Source organism: Mauremys mutica, chromosome 1 (assembly GCF_020497125.1).
Source record: "Mauremys mutica isolate MM-2020 ecotype Southern chromosome 1, ASM2049712v1, whole genome shotgun sequence".
Classification (NCBI taxonomy): Eukaryota; Metazoa; Chordata; order Testudines; family Geoemydidae; genus Mauremys; species Mauremys mutica.
In genome coordinates this window covers 127,658,597-127,674,615 of record NC_059072.1, presented here as the reverse complement: position 1 = coordinate 127,674,615, position 16,019 = coordinate 127,658,597, and the positions used below count along the sequence as shown (strand labels likewise).

At 42.9% G+C, this 16,019-nt stretch overlaps 1 protein-coding gene across 2 annotated transcripts; it reads right to left on the bottom strand.

Moving 5' to 3' along the window:
- Window positions 1-331: 331 nt before the first annotated feature.
- UPK3A (uroplakin 3A) lies at window positions 332-10,574 on the bottom strand. 2 transcript variants are annotated; one of them, XM_044995406.1, is made up of 6 exons: window positions 10,230-10,574; window positions 9,199-9,354; window positions 5,827-6,106; window positions 4,996-5,078; window positions 3,120-3,252; window positions 332-2,125 (listed from the first exon to the last, which is right to left on the bottom strand). In XM_044995406.1, the coding sequence occupies exons 1-6, from the start codon at window positions 10,282-10,284 to the stop codon at window positions 2,023-2,025; spliced, it is 810 nt and encodes a 269-aa protein (XP_044851341.1). In that variant the 5' UTR covers window positions 10,285-10,574; the 3' UTR covers window positions 332-2,022. The 2 variants fall into 2 exon arrangements, with proteins under 2 accessions (XP_044851341.1, XP_044851350.1); XM_044995415.1 differs by having other exon boundaries at window positions 335-2,122; window positions 10,230-10,567.
- Window positions 10,575-16,019: the final 5,445 nt, after the last annotated feature.

The following is a 16,019-nucleotide window of genomic DNA, read 5'->3' as shown; positions in this document are numbered from 1 at the left end:
TCCCCTGTCCCAATTTTTCACATTTGCTGTCTGGTCACCCTGGAGCTGGAAGAGGGACATGCTGCTGCTTCTGGGAGCTATGTGGAGCCATGGCACATGTGGAGCGGGGCAAGCCCCAGACCCCACTCCCCACTCCCCAGCAGGAGTTCGAGGGCCCAATTAAAATGTCCGGAGGGCCCAGATGTGGCCCCCAGCCCATAGTTTGCCCACCCCTGCTCTAATTGCAGTAGACCACACCCATCTTTAACTGGATCATTCTGTCCTACAGATAAGAATTACACACATAATAACCAGTAGGATGTCTGGGAAGAAACATTTTATTATGGTAAAGTTTTACAATAAAAGAATGCCCTTTGTACACTTTTCTAAGGGAGTTTAACAGTTGAAAACCAGAAAAAAAATTTACTGAAAGAAAACAGCATATTAGAAGATTTACAAAGACTTGGGTAATTGTGCCAGTGATGTTTATTAGCCACCCATTTTACTGGTGGCTGCATAAAGACTGATATTTGCTAAACTGAGACAGGTTTAAACTGACTTCAGCACTAGTCTATGACAAATGTATTATGTCAGTGACAGCTATGTAAATGTTATGAATACTTAGTTGGGTACAGTAGGAGTTGCTCATATACACAATTTACAAGAAAGTTTCAAGCTGGACCCATTCAGTGCAACTTGGGAAGGCAAAACTCAATGTTAGTATAATTTTTCCACTTATACTGGTCAGTGGGACAGAATGTTAGTGAAGGAGAGAAATACATGACAAGTTCACTTCCAGCAGTACAAGTTGAGAATGCACTGTTTGAACAGTTCATGTTAGCATAGTAGGATTAGCAGCTGATGGAACTAGCCAATCCCCTACTGTCATGGTGTATGAAGTGTCAAGGATATCCCTGGTCTAAATAGTAGACTGCGTAGCCTCTATCACCCACTTTTCATTAAAAGTGACTGTTTCTCAGGCAACATAACTTTCAGCCAATATTTTAGATGAGAACACTAGTCTTATAGAGAGATAGAAGCTCTCTGACTATTTACAGCACAGGTTTTCTAGGGAGTTGGACACTAACAACTTCCATAAGAAGTAGGGTTGCCAAGCTCTGAGAGAGAGAGATGCTTTAGTGTTGTATACAAATACTAGTCCAGAGGTATTTAGAACTAGAGACCTGAAGTCTGGCCTTTGCAGGGAAGCAACATTTTTTATTTTTAAACAACGGGGCGTGGGGGGGCTGTACAGAGCAGTGAAAGTTGCTGATGCCATATGCATCCATATCCCTCATTTGTAGTTTCTAGCAGTTAGTTAGTTTGCCTCTACCCTGCTTTAAATGAAAGTTTGGTACTAAGTTTGTGTTCTTCATAGGGTGCTAACTGAAGAGCCAGCTGCTATCAAGCTGTTAGACTGCATATACTATTAAGTACTGTTCTCCATATGAAGCCTTTCCTTACCTACATCACATTCTCATTTAAATAAAAAGAAGCTAAATAAGAGTCAAAGGTTGAGCTCAGCTTTAGAACTTATTTAGCTTCTAACCTATAAACAAGGATAATTATGTACTAAATAACCCTAGCCCCGGCCAGCAAACTTGAAAGTTTTCAGTATGTTACTCTAGCCCACACTAATACACTTAATCATTTTCTCTCTCCTCCCACTACTCCAGGCAGTCACTGAGGACTATGAACTGCACTCTAGAGTGCAGAACTCTACCACTCCTCAGTTTTGGAGTTATGCAACCACAAATGAGTTAACTGGAGGATAGAAGTACCATGGGCCTAATGACAAGATTACTTGCTGCCATAACTTGTGGCAGCAACCTAATGAAGATAGTGGTGCTGCTCTGTAGGAGTAGACAGAACACTATATGTATAGAACACCTGTGCCATTCAGCTTCACTTACTGAACTTTAGTATCTAATCAATGTGACCTATTCAGAGTTCAGTAGAAAAGGGCAACTCTTTAATATCAGTACAGTTGTAGCTGTTCAGTTGAAGTTCAGCCAGAGTGTGGACTCTTCTTTCTCTCAAGGCTCACTGGTTCACTCCCTCTGAGCTACCCGGAGATCTTGGTACAGCCTGCTGGGTAGTCTGAGACTCATGTGTGGTCTCTGTGGAGGTCTCTCCTGATGCCCTGCTTGAAGAGAAAGAGCTTTTAAATTCTGATGGGGGTTTCTTAAGCTATAGGCCAGTCACACGACTCATTTGGAAAGATTAAAGCATCACTTATCACCAAGCTTGATAAAAACCTACCCATCTTTTTTAGATGCTTGTTTGCTCTTCAGTTATTGCATCTAGGACTTAATCCTATACTGTTTAGTCCAAAAGTCAGGCAGGATTTATGGCATGCAAGACAAGGACTTTAAGCTTTAAGACAGCAGTTCTAAGAAAGATTCCCCTCCCCCCCTTAGAAGAACAGTGACAGTGTCAAGGTTTTTAAGCTACCCCCTCTGTAAGTTAGGGGAATGAACTCTAAGTAACTTTAAGCCTCACAAGGCCTTAGTTTTTTCCACCCCTCTGACTAGCCTCTTGACGGCTTAGAAGCTGAGTCTGACAGGAATCTACTCAAATTGTTATTCATTGCAGAGTGACAGTTGTCATTAGCATCTCTTGGGAGGCAGGAAGATCAATGCCCAAGTAACCATCCTTACCAGGTGCAGCATTTGGTCTATATTCCAGGTCATTAAGTGAACTCCCCAGCTTCCCTTTAGAACCTTGTACCCAGTTCAAGAGACGGAAGTTATTCCCATTTTCTCATAGCAAGACCGCATTCAGACTGTAAGCAAGTGCAACTCCATGACTTACTGTGCTGCTCACACTTAAGTCAGGTGAACACTAAGGCCAAGGTTCTAGATTTATTAAAAAAAGTGATTAAGTGTAGGAGTTTCCTGGTATGTTGTCATGATCCTCCCTCTCAGGGGAAGATGCTGTTTTTAGGTGTGGACCAGAAAGTTGAGACACCTGTGCTCTTGATTTTAGTCTCCAACACCACTTGTTTATTACACTAGCTGAGAAGCTAGAATTCCCAGCTTGAGATTCATAATGAGGGGTCAAGACCAATCATTTGATGGGTTAGACACTTGGTGGTAGTTAGTGCTGCTCTCAGACTGTGAAGCAGAATGGTAACTTACATGACAAAGAAGAATATGGAGGCAAGAAATCCAACAACTAGAAGGAACATAAAAGTGCTTAAGATTGATGTGATGACAATCATTCCTCCACTCCTTCGCCCAGGCCAGGTATCAATTGTTGAAGACTGTTTTACTAGGAGAGGTGGGATGAAGGGGAAAAAAAAAGTATTACTGTACATATTTAGAGGTTCCAGAAAGAGTGACTATAGACAGCATAAACTAGGGAAATTAATGGCTCAAGCCTTCCCCACCCCACCGTATCTGGTGTTACTTTTGAAGTCTGTGTACTGCTTGTCTTGGCATTTCAACATCCTTCATTTGAAATCTTGAAGTCCTTTACAGAATTAGTTTGAGCCTCAAACTGTAATATAGGGAAATATTATACCCACTTTCAATAGATAAATCACTTCATCTATGTGATATGGCTGTGAAAAAAGCTAATGCAGTCTTGGGATGCATCAGGCGAAGTACTTCCAGTAGAGACAAGGAGGGGTTAGTACCATTATACAAGGCACTAGTGAGACCTCATCTGGAATACTGTGTCCAGTTCTGGTCTCCCATGTTTAAAAAAGGATGAATTCAGTCTTGAACAGGTACAGAGAAGGGCTACTAGGATGATCTGAGTAATGGAAAACCTGTCTTATTAAAGGAGACTCAAAGAGCTTGGCTTGTTTAGCCTAACCAAAAGATGACTGAGGGGAGATATGCTTGCACTCTATAAATATATCAGAGGGATAAATACCAGTGAGGGAGGAGTTATTTAAGTTCAGTACCAATGTGGACACAAGAACAAATGGATATAAACTGGCCATCAGGAAGTTTAGATTTGAAATTAGATGAAGGTTTCTAACCATCAGAGGAGTGAAGTTCTGGGGGCAAAAAGACACCTGGCTTCAAGACTGTGCTTGATAAGTTTATGGAGGGGATGGTGTAATGGGATACCAATTAATTGCCAAAATTAAGCTGTTTGACTATTCGGTAAACATGCCCAATGACCTATGATGGGATGGGATCTGAGTTACTACAGAAAATTATTTCCTGGGTGTCTGGCTGGCGAGTCTTGCCAACATGCTCAGGGTTTAGCTGATCACCATATTTGGGGTCAGGAAGGAATTTTCCTCCAGGGCAGATTGGCAGAGGCCCTGGGGGGTTTTCACCTTCCTCTGCAGCGTGGGGCAAAAAAATAAATAAATAAATAAATAAATAAATAAATAAAATGGAGATATACCAATCTCCTAGAACTGGAAGGGACCTTGAAAGGTCATTGAGTCCAGCCCCCTGCCTTCACTAGCAGAACCAATTTTTGCCCCAGATCCCTAAGTGGCCTCCTCAAAGTTTGAACTCACAACCCTGGGTTTAGCAGGCCAATGCTCAACCTACTGAGCTATCCCTCTCCCCACTGGTCACTTACTGGAAGATTGTCTGCACCTTGAAATCTTTAAACCATGATTTGAGGACTTCATTGGCTCAGACATCAGTTTGATACAGGAGTGGGTGGGTGAGATTCTGTGGCCTGCATTGTGCAGGTGGTCAGACTCGATAATCGTAATGGACCCTTCTGACCTTAGTCTACAATTCTATCTAGTGACTGCAGCAGAGGCAGAAATAGAATCCAGACCTAAGCGCAAACCACTGCACACACAAAAAACCCATCTTTGTCATGTTTGAGCTTTTTGTTCTGAGGGCATCAGGGGAGGAGTAGTATTCCAGAGTTGCCTCCCCCACTTAGCTTTAATGATACATAAAGCTTTTTGGGTCAGAAAGGATTGGAATTTGTTTCTTTAGCCAGCATCTTGGCAGGAAATGACTAAATGTCTTAAAGCATATTTCTTTCTTTCCCAGGAGGGAGCAGTTGACCTTGGTTTTTGGTACTTACCCCTACGGGTTTTCATTGGATCAGACCAAAGAGTTTGGTCTTTCACAACACCTGCAACCACATCTACTAAGAGGTACTTAAACCTGGAAGCAGAGACATGCAGGTTAATCAATCTGGCATATAAACCAATCCAATAGCTGCCAAAAAATGAAGACTAGGTAACATCTAGTCTTAGAGAGATACATATAAAAGGGGTGGCTAGCTATTCCAGAGGGGAACAGAGGAGAGTTAGTACAAAATCCTCCCCCACCTGTCACATTAGGTTTTTCAGTTTGTTCTTAAGTGTGCTTGTTAACTGTGCCAGTTGTTGACAACCTTCTAACTAGAGGACACTAGTGTTGAATTCAGTATGACCTACAGTAAATGTCTGGGATGGTGCCCAAAGACTGAGTGTTGCAGGGCTCCCTTGCTACAGGAAAGCATGGAAGAGACAGTCAAGTTACCAGCTGGTGGATTATACTTGAGCAGATGAATAAGAGCTCTGCAGGCACTGAGTCAGAGACATTCAATGGCTTCTACAAGATCCAGTTAAGACAAGTTTTAAGGATCTCACTGTGACTTTAAGATAGCCATTTAACTGAGTTTCAGCCCAGCAGACATACACTACCACTGAAGGGCTTAAGATGCATGGGTGGGGCAGTGAAGGTTATCTTTGTGTTTGGCTCTACTCAGAGCCACCCTTAATGGAGCATTGAGGGCTCTGTTCCTGCAGTTGAAAGGAACAGTTTCACTATGTTCAATCAGTGCAGCTTGCAAGTAAGTTTTATACCAAGTTAACCTTCGTGCCAAGTGCAAGGACATCCCTATCCAAAAGAGAATTGTGAACTATACCTGTATGTTGTATCCTCAGCAAGAGGTGGGTTACAGGCACCGGGGAAGTTTGGGTCATATAAACAAGTCACATCATCTCCCACTCTGAAGAGGTATTGTTTCAAGACATCTGAAACTTTTTTCACATTAATGACATCAGCCAGCAGGGGGGGTGATTCACAATTGGGCACATTAAACAATGCAGCCCTGTAAGGTCCAAGTTGTCCTCCGTTGGTGTCTTGGAAAGTGGTGTTGAGAGGTTTGCTGCTGTTGTCAGTCACAGCTGAGCTTCCAGTGCTTGCTGCAAGAGATTGGATACTTCAGTATAATGTTTGTTACACAAGCCCTTCCCATCCACCCACCAACATTGAACCCTCAGCTTTGTCAAAAGGAAGTACCCAAACACACCCACCATATTCAATTTTAACTTTTAGGGGCCCCAACAGACCCTTTCCTTTGCCCCATCCCCCAACTACATCACTACCAATAGCCACAGCAGAGGCCAGAAGAGATACAGACCCAAGACCAGCACTGGTGGTGGTAGGGGAGCACTTTCTGTAGCAGCTGTTCTGTCCTGCCAAGCCATGAATCAGTTTACTCTTAGAGGCCTTGTTTGCCTCCATCACAAGGCATGTAAGTAGTACCTGTGCTCCCATCTCCCCTATGCCTGTAGCTGTCTGACAAGACAGCCTGGGGAAAGGAGGAGTGCCCCTACGGGCTGCTCCCCTTCCAAGTGGAGTTATTTGTCAGGCTGTATTGCCCCCAAACAGCCTGAAAAGGGACATCGGGGAAAGCTGAGAGAGCTTGGAAGGCTGGTTAATTAAATCAGATCCTCCCTCAAGTGACAAGCCAACAGTGGATCTTGTAGACTTCCTTCCTAGTGGGTGTTTGGATCTGTGTGGCTACCCCACCCCTCTCTACTCCACTTCTGGGTGGGATGGATGAATCCCTTGCTCTGAGAGGGGTCTAGGTATTCTCAATCACACACAAAGACAGGCTCCACATGTCCTTGCTAGCATTAGATCAAAAGACTCTGAAGTGGCCCACAGAGGGACAGCTGTCAACACTACTGTTATCAGGAAGGGGCTTGTGGAGGGAGGGGTGCGAACCAGCCCAGCAAGCTTTTCTGCTGCCCACAAAAACACTCTTGTATTTGAGCCTCTGCCACTTTTAGTGGGTACAAATGCTCTCTCATTCCTGCCTCTGTAGGTGTCCCCCACCACAAGAACTGAGGAGCAGCCTCTCAGCCCCTTTGGACACCTCACTATGTGAGGATGGAGCAGAATCCCCATCCAAAAGGGGACTAACTTTTCCTTACCAGTCAATCTTTGGGAAACCCCCCCACCTCATCCTCTCCCCTCATAGTGCTGAGGCTCTGACACAGAATGGAACCACTCCTCTTCTCAGGGCATACAGCTACTCTTTGTAACTAGCCCCACCCTACCCATGAATGTACCAAGGAACAGGGGCAGGACTTATCCACACAGGAAGGAGAGGCAGCTGAACCGAACCTGCAGCCACCCAAATATTGTAAGGCAACAGTCTGGCCTTTATTCACCCCAGCCCTCTCCTGCCCACCAGGGAGAGTCACTACTGAGAGTGCAGCCACACTAAGGCCCAGCTTTAAGTATTTGATATGTGGTAATGCATTTAAATTTGCCAACCCAGTTCCCACCCACACCCCACAAATCACTAAGAAGTTGCTTTCTAAGGTAGAGACAAACTTTAAAGAAATTGTCCCAGTTCACCAAATAGTCAGGGAATGTTTCCTCATTTCAATGGCTGACTGCAATTCCTCCAAGCACACGTTCTTCCTTTGTAGCTGTGCATGTGTTTTATTTATGGAGTGCATGCTATGGAATTTACTGTATGTAGAACGGAGAGAGTAGTTTGAGAGGCATTTCATAACAGATAGCTTTCAAGGTGGAATATTTTGAGACAAGCCAGACATCAGGAAAGTCTTTATAAAAAACTTCTACAGATAGTGCACTTCCTGGAACCATTATGTAAAACAGCTGTGTTTTAGTACTAAGGGCATGTCTTCACTAGCAATGTCAAAGCACTGCCGCGGTATCGCTTTAATGTGACTGTAGTTGTGGCATAGCGCTGCTCTCTCTCCCAGCACTATTAAAAAACCCCCAAAAAACAAACAAAACAAAACACAAACATACCCCTCCACAAGGGGAATAGCTACCAGCACTGGGAGCACTGTCTACAGTGGCACTTCACAGTGCTGAAACTTGCAGCACTCAGGGGTGTGTTTTTTTCACATCCCTGAGCGAGAAAGTTGCAGCACTGTGAAGTGCCACTGTAGACAAGCCCCAAGACATCCCATAATACCAGCACATTCACAGGTACTCAGGACAGCTGAGTCTTTTGCAGGAGTTATCTTAAATATTCAGTCAGAGTTGAGGTTCTTTTGTAGTAAGGAAGCATCTCCACATCCATCCTTCCAGAAGTGCAATAAGCCATGGGAACTAGGAATGTGCCTGTCAGCTAATTGAATTTCCTGTGCTATTAGTTTGTTACTGCCAGACTTACACAAGGTCTCATTTCCTGTCTGACTTGGAGAGAGAGAAAGAATCTTGTAGCAACTATAGCCGTGTCAGTAGCCACTAAGTTGTTACATGGCTTAGTTGAGCCTATTTGAACCCAACATACACTTTTTGAAGGCTCATCCTTCTTTGCCTAGACTCGAGCCTCCTGATATTAGTTTGGCTCTGCTGAAGTCCACTTAGCACTCAAGTGTTGCTAAATTGACTGCCCATACAGTTTGCATCCTTTAACAGCAAAGCTGGAAGAAGCAGCAGCAATCTAAGCTTCCTTTTTACTACCCTCACCAGGAAGTCGCCTCATCTTTTTCTTCATTAGAAAGCGTACTCATGTTTGAGCAGTCCAGTTAACTCACCTGATGTTAAGTTAATCAGAATCAACAAGGACCAGTCATGTGCAACATTAGCACAGTTAGAGCACCCATGACTAGCTGACAATAGTCAACATACTTGGTTCTTGTCTATGCGGACCAGTCAGCCATAGTCAATATAATGTCAGCCAACTTCATTGTGATCATGCTGAAGTGCTAGGTCTAAAGTTTGTTAAGACCAGTCCTAGCAGAGAACAGGGAACAGACCATCAACTGGTATTGATCAGCAGGGCTCCGTTAAAGCTAGGAGAGATGTACCACTTTACATCCTTGGAGGATCTGGCTTTTGTTCTATATGTACTTTAGCCCTTGTTCTCTTTGCCCTGGCTTCCAATTACAAGTGGACACATCTCTCTCACACACTACCAGCAGAAGTGGAGGCCATCGAGCTTTAAAGAATTACTTTACATAGCTTCAAAGAGGGCATGGGAGAGAAAGGAAAAAGAAAGGAAATAAAGCCAGATACTTACCAGAGTCAGCCATTGCATACAAGTAGACCACATAGGAGCTACCTGGAGACAGTGAATCATCAAACACACAAAAAGGTTTCTCTAGAGCAATTGTAGTAAGGGTAGGATTGTTTGTAGCAAGTTTGGGGTTTGCAATCTGAGGACTCAAATTCTGAGCTAGAAGAGACAGTTAGAGAATAGAAAAGTGTAATATTTAATCAGTTGCCCCCTCAGATATAACAACAATGTTTAAATAATAAGACAAATTTCAAATAAAAGGTGGGTTTGGACCCTGTACTGGGAATACTTCTGGGCCATGCTCCATCCCTCTCACACCCCACTCTCTTTTCTGGAAAGAGAACAAAGCCACAAGCAATACAGTCACTTCTTGCAACCTCTGGGTACAGTTAGTGCTAGCAAGGAGCTCGGGGCAGATCTATTATATCCTCCCAAGTGGACTAGAGATCAATTTCAACAAGTCCTGGGTAGAGGGATAGAGGAGGGTGCGTTAATTCTGTAGGTCTCCTGAAGAAGAAGAAGGAGGAGGGGAAAAAAAAAGCACTTTGAGAATAGAGCAATGCTGAAAATATGGTCTTTTTAAAAAAAAAGGGGGCGGGGTGGAAAGAGGGAGCATAAGCACATGCAAGCAGGGATTAGTACTAGACTCCCACACCTCACCCCATCTGCAAGTCTTTCAGGGCAGTATAAGCAATAACCCCTGCAAAAAGCTTTATGCTCAAGACTGAGTCTGGTGACACTTCTCAGCTCCACCCCCCAGTTTCCCTACTACTTCAAAACCAACTCAGAACAAAGAAAAGACTCAGTTTGCTTGGGACCGCTTTATCCCTTGAAGCTAAGCTATTTAAATACAGATTTGCAATCCCTAATCATCCCCACTCTGCCCCCAAAACTCAGTGGGTAGGGGGAAGATACCTAAAACCTTTAAATTAAGAAAGGGGAAATAAAAATAGTTCATTGTTTGTGATCACAGACCAGAAACTGAGGACTTGAATCTCAGTGGGAGAGATCACAGGCAGATAGATACCACTTACCCACACACAGCTGCTCCAGCCAGCAAAGAGCTAGCAGAACCCAATGGCCCTGCATACTCAGGCACTGTAGAGAATCCCCCACAAAAACTATACTAGAGAATAGCTGTTGACCAAAATCACTGCAAGAGCTTGTTGCTTTGTATCCTCTGTGCTTGGACTGAACACACCTGAATCTCCTCACCTGCAAGTAAGTAACCTACAATGTTGTGCCCTAACTAACCGCACAGCCTCTTCCTCCAGCCAATCAGCAGCTGTCTTTGCACTCCTTCTCTCAGCCTATTTGCATGCCTTCTGCCCCACAGCACACACAGGTGTATCCAGGCTACAGGTGAAGCAGCAGATAGAGTCTGAGTCTCTGTCCCTGTCCCTACCCAACACCATCTCACAAGGCTTGGAGAGAGGCATAGTCCATCTCCCACAGGTGCAGCAGCAATGTGTTTTCATCATCCCTTTACATGGCTTTGGTCCTGCCCCACTGTTTCCCTTTCACACCTGCTGGGAAAGGGGGCTGAGATCATTTGTATGAGGGTATGGGTTAGTGGTAAGCCTAAGCAGAAGCCCAAATTGGGGTGGGGAGGGACTGACTATTTGAATCCTGATTCTGATCTAATGTTTTAAATGGTCCCCTGTCTGAAGCCAAATTCTGAATTTATCCAGCCATGAATTTAGGGGTCAAAACTGAGCTCTGAATTTTTCTTCTTGAGGTTATATTGTATAAAAAACACAATGGATCTGATTCCTGTTATACCAATGTAAATCAGAGGTAAATTCACTGAAGTCAATGGAATTGCACCAATGGCAAACCAGTGTGAGAGAATTGGACCTGTTTTATTGAATTATTGAAGTGGGAAGATCCTGTGCCTTCCTCATTATGTACTGCTGTCATTGATGATATATGGGGTTCCAGCTCTGATTATTGAGCTGATAATCCCATATTTTAAAATACACAAAACAAAAGAACCATCCCAGTTCCCTAAAAAAATTTACAGCATAAGTGGGCCAAATTATTCTTGAAGCAATTGCAGTTACTACAGATTTATACCACTATCATTATGATCCAACTTTATCTCCCTAACAGTACTTTTTTAGGATAAATCAATTGCCTGAAAACTCTGTGAAATTGTAATCAAATGGTTATAATGTAGCTTCCTCCTCCTATGTGCCTCATTCTGTATCACATTTTATACATCAGTTTAAATGTATTAGGTTTGAATCTCCTCTCACACCACTGTTACAAGGGTACAGTGTAACTCCACTGACTACAGGGAGTTATTCCTAATTTACATTGGTGTCTGTGTGATCAGACTCAGTTCCAGTGTTTCTTACAACACAGTAATGTATTCTGGGCCAAATTCTGTGCTGGAACAGCTCTGTTGAAGTCAATAGCGATAAACCAGAAAAGAATTCATTCCTCTGACTTCTATTTTCTGTGATGCTATTTGATAACATTTGCACTGGGGGGTTTGTTTGCACAACCTTTTTATTGACCTGTTAAAGAGCATTTTTGTCCATTAATGCATAACATAAGGCAATACATATGATGCATAGGGAAGAAGGCCAAAAATGAAAAAAAATTCTGAATATTCAGCAGAAACAGAGTTTACTGAACCTCAGGTTCCCTTCATCCTTTAGTTAAGCCAGTGCTTTCTTAAACAACTAGCCCTGTTAGAGCTGATCTCAAATTCCTCACTCAGGTAAAACTCCCAGTGTGAGTTTTGATAAGCTCAGGAATGTGGAGTCAGACACATTATTTGCACAATTTCCAAAAAATTAAGTGAGGGAATCAAGGAAAACAGAGATGAAAAAGCCTCTATTTCATCTCATGCAATCCATTATCACTGCATGATTATTCCCCACAGTAACATTTTCCTGCATTTTAACAAAAAATCAGATAAGAATAAAAGTGAAACAAAAATCAACAAATTAAGGCCCAGAAAAAGTCTTCATATTAATTTCAGTTTTAAAATAATAATAATTTGCTTTGATTTGTAATGATCAAACAGATGAATCCTGCAGTGGGAGTTCTGCCTGAGTGAGGATTGTGGTATCTGTTCCTCAGGCCCTGATCCTGCAAAGACTTATACAGGTACTTAATTTTACTACCATGAGCAGTCCCATTGATTTCAATGGGACTGCTCATAGTAGTAAAATTAAGCACCTGTGTAAGTGTTTTCAGGATTGGGGCCTTATTCATTATTTTTCATAAGAAGAAATACAGAGATTTATGTATTCAGATTTATTCAGGTTTAGTTTAGTATGAAGTCATCTTATCTTTCAGTGTAGCTGAGCAGCCACTCACAATGAGAACATTATTCTGTATATTATATTATTTCAAAATTATTTCATGTTTAAATGTATCTGAAACAGAGGTAGAAAAATAGTACAATGAGCACTCTCAGCTACATCATAATTTTGAAACTTATTATCTATCTGTGCCAATAGAGGAGCTCTAAGTTAGGGCTAGATTTCATACTCATTTACGCTGACATAAGTCCATAATAACATCGTGGAAGGCAGTTAGTATGGATTTATATTGATGTAACTGAGGACAGAATTTGACCCATATTTATTTTGACTAGGGATGTCGATTAATCTCGGTTAACTCACACGATTTACTCAAAAATATTAATCACGATTAAAAAAATTAATTGTGATTCATTGCAGTTTTAATCACTCTGTTAAACAATAGAATACCAATTGAAATTTATTAAATATTTTGGATGTTTTTCTACATTTTCATATAGTATTCTGTGTTATAATTGAAATAAAATTGTATATTGTTTATTACAAATATTTGCACTGTAAAAATGATAAACAAAAGAAATAGTATTTTTCAGTTCACCTCCTGCAAGTACTGTAGTGCAATCTCTTTGTTGTGAAAGTACAACTTACAAATGTAGATTTTTTTTGTTACATAACTTCACTCAAAAATAAAACAATGTAAAACTTCAGAGCCTACAAGTCCACTCAGTCCGACTTCTTGTTCAGCCAATCGCTAAGACAAACAAGTTTGTTTTCATTTACAGGAGATAATGCTGCCCACTTCTTATTTACAATGTTACCAGAAAGTGAGAACAGGCATTTGCATGGCACTTTTGCAAGGTATTTACGTGTCAGATATGCTAAACATTCATAGGCCCCTTCATGTTTCAACCACCTTTCCAGAGGACATGCTTCCATGCTGATGATGCACGTTAAAAAAATAATGTGTTAATTACATTTGTGACTGAACTCATTGGGGGAGAATTGTATGTCCCCTATTCTACTTTACCTGCATTCTACCACATATTTCATGCTATAGCAGTCTTGAATGATGACCCAGCACATGTTCATTTAAAAAACACTTTCACTGCAGATTTGACAAAATGCAAAGAAGGTACCAATGTGAGATTTCTAAAGATAGCTACAGCACTCGACCCAAGGTTTAAGAATCTGAAGTGCCTTCCAAAATTTGAGAGGGATGAGGTGTGGAGCATGCTTTCAGAAGTCTTAAAAGAGCAACACTCCGATGCAGAAACTACAGAACCACCAAAAAAGAAAATCAAGCTTCTGCTGGTGGCATCTGACTCAGATAATAAAAATGAACATGCATCAGTTCACACTGCTTTGGATTGTTCTCGACCAGAACCCATCATCAGCATGGACGTATGTAGCCTGGAATGGTGGTTGAAGCATGAAGGGAGATATGAATCTTTAGTGCATCTGGCATGTAAATATCTTGCGACGCCAGCTACAACAGTGCCATGAGAATGCCTGTTCTCACTTTCAGGTGACATTGTAAACAAGAAGCGGGCAGCATTATCTACTGCAAATGTAAACAAACTTGTTTGTCGGAGCGATTGGCTGATCAAGAAGTAGGACTGAGTGGGCTTGCAGGCGCTAAGATTTTACATTGTTTTATTTTTGAATGCAGTTTTTTTTCTACATAATTCTATATTTGTAAGTTCAACTTTCATGACAAAGAGATTGCACTACAGTACTTGTGTTAGGTGAATTGAAAAATACTATTTCTTTTGTTTTATACAGTACAAATACTTGTAATCAAAAATATATATAAAGTGAGCACTGTACACTTTGTATTCTGTGTTGCAATTGAAATAAGCATATTTGAAAATGTAGAAAACATCCAAAAATATTTAAATAAATGGTATTCATAGAATAGTAGACCTGGAAGGGGCCTCGAGAGGTCAGCTAGTCCAGTCCCCTGCACTCAATGCAGGACAAAGTATTATGTAGATTCTAGACCAGAGGTCTCAAACTCAAATGACCATGAGGGCCACATGAGGACTAGTGCATTGGCCCGAGGGCTGCATCACTGACACCCCCCTTGCTGCCTGGGCCCCGCTCCCACTCCACCCCTTCCATGAGGCCCCGCCCCTATCCCATCTCTTCTCCACCTCCTCCTCCAAGCGGTTTTAATAAAATATATACACTCAGTAAAGCCCCCCACTGCACTGGGCTGCCCACCACTCCACCCCTGCTCTGCCTCTTTCAGGGGTGGCAGGTTTGTAGAAATTTTGGTGATGCCCAGAACCTGCCCTCCCAAACTCCGCCACCACCTGCTTAAGGCTCTGGGAGGGAGTTTGGGTGCTGGGTGCAGGCTCCGGGCTAGGGCAGGGGGTGGGGGTGCACGCTCTGGGATGGAGTTTGGGGATAGGAAGGGGTGCAGGGGTGAGGGCTGTGGGGCTGGGGATGAGGGATTTGGGGCATTGGAGAGGCTCGGGGCATTGGAGAGGCTCAGGACTAGGGCAGAAGGGCAAGGGAAGGGCAGCCTTCCCGGCCCTCGTGGAGGGGGGGCACTAGGACCCTGCGGCAGTAGGTGATGCCAGAAGCCAGCAGAGTGGAGCGGAGCCAGTGTGAGCTGTAGGCTCCGGGCGGTGAGGGGGCAGCAAGTGAGCCCGGGGGACTCTCGGGGGAGGTGCATGGTGGAGACCCGGCCCCAAACATTGGGGAGCAGCATGCGTGGAGCTTAGCTGCCACATAAAATAACTTGGGGGGGCGGGGGTGAGGGAAGTTTGGCGGCGACAGGAAGTAACTAGGGGTGGTGCGGGGAGCTTGGCGGGCTGCAGGGAAGAGCTCTGCGAGCTGCACGCAGCCCGCGGGCTGTGTGTTTGAAAGCCCTGTTCTAGACCATCCCTGACAGGTGTTTGTCCAACCTGCTCTTTAAAATCCCCAATGATGGAGATTACACAACCTCCCTAGGCAATTTATTCCTGTGTTTAACCACTCTGATATTTAGGAAGTTTTTCCTAATGTCCAACCTAAATTGCCCTTGCTGCAATTTAAGCCCATTGCTTCTTGTCCTATCCTCAGAGGTTAAGAAGAACAATTTTTCTCTGTCCTCCTTGAACACTGTTGTCATGTCCCCTCTTCTCCAGACTAAACAAACCCATTTTTTTCAATCTTCCCTCATAGGTCATGTTTTCTAGATCTTTAATCATTTTTGTTGCTCTTCTCTGCACTTTCTCCAATTTATCCACATCTTTTCTGAAACGTGGTGCCCAGAACTGGACACAATACTCCAGTTGAGGCCTAATCAGCGTGGAGTAGAGAGGAAGAATTACTCCTCATGTCTTCCTTACAATACTCCTGCTAATACATCCCAGAATGATGTTTGGTTTTTTTAAATAAATAATAATAACAATAATAATAATAATTTTTTTTCATTTTTTTAAATGATGTTTGGGTTTTTTGCAACAGCATTACACTGTTGACTCATATTTAGCTTGTGATCCACTATGACCCCCAGATCCCCTTCTGCAGTACTCCTTCCTGGGCAATCATTTCCCA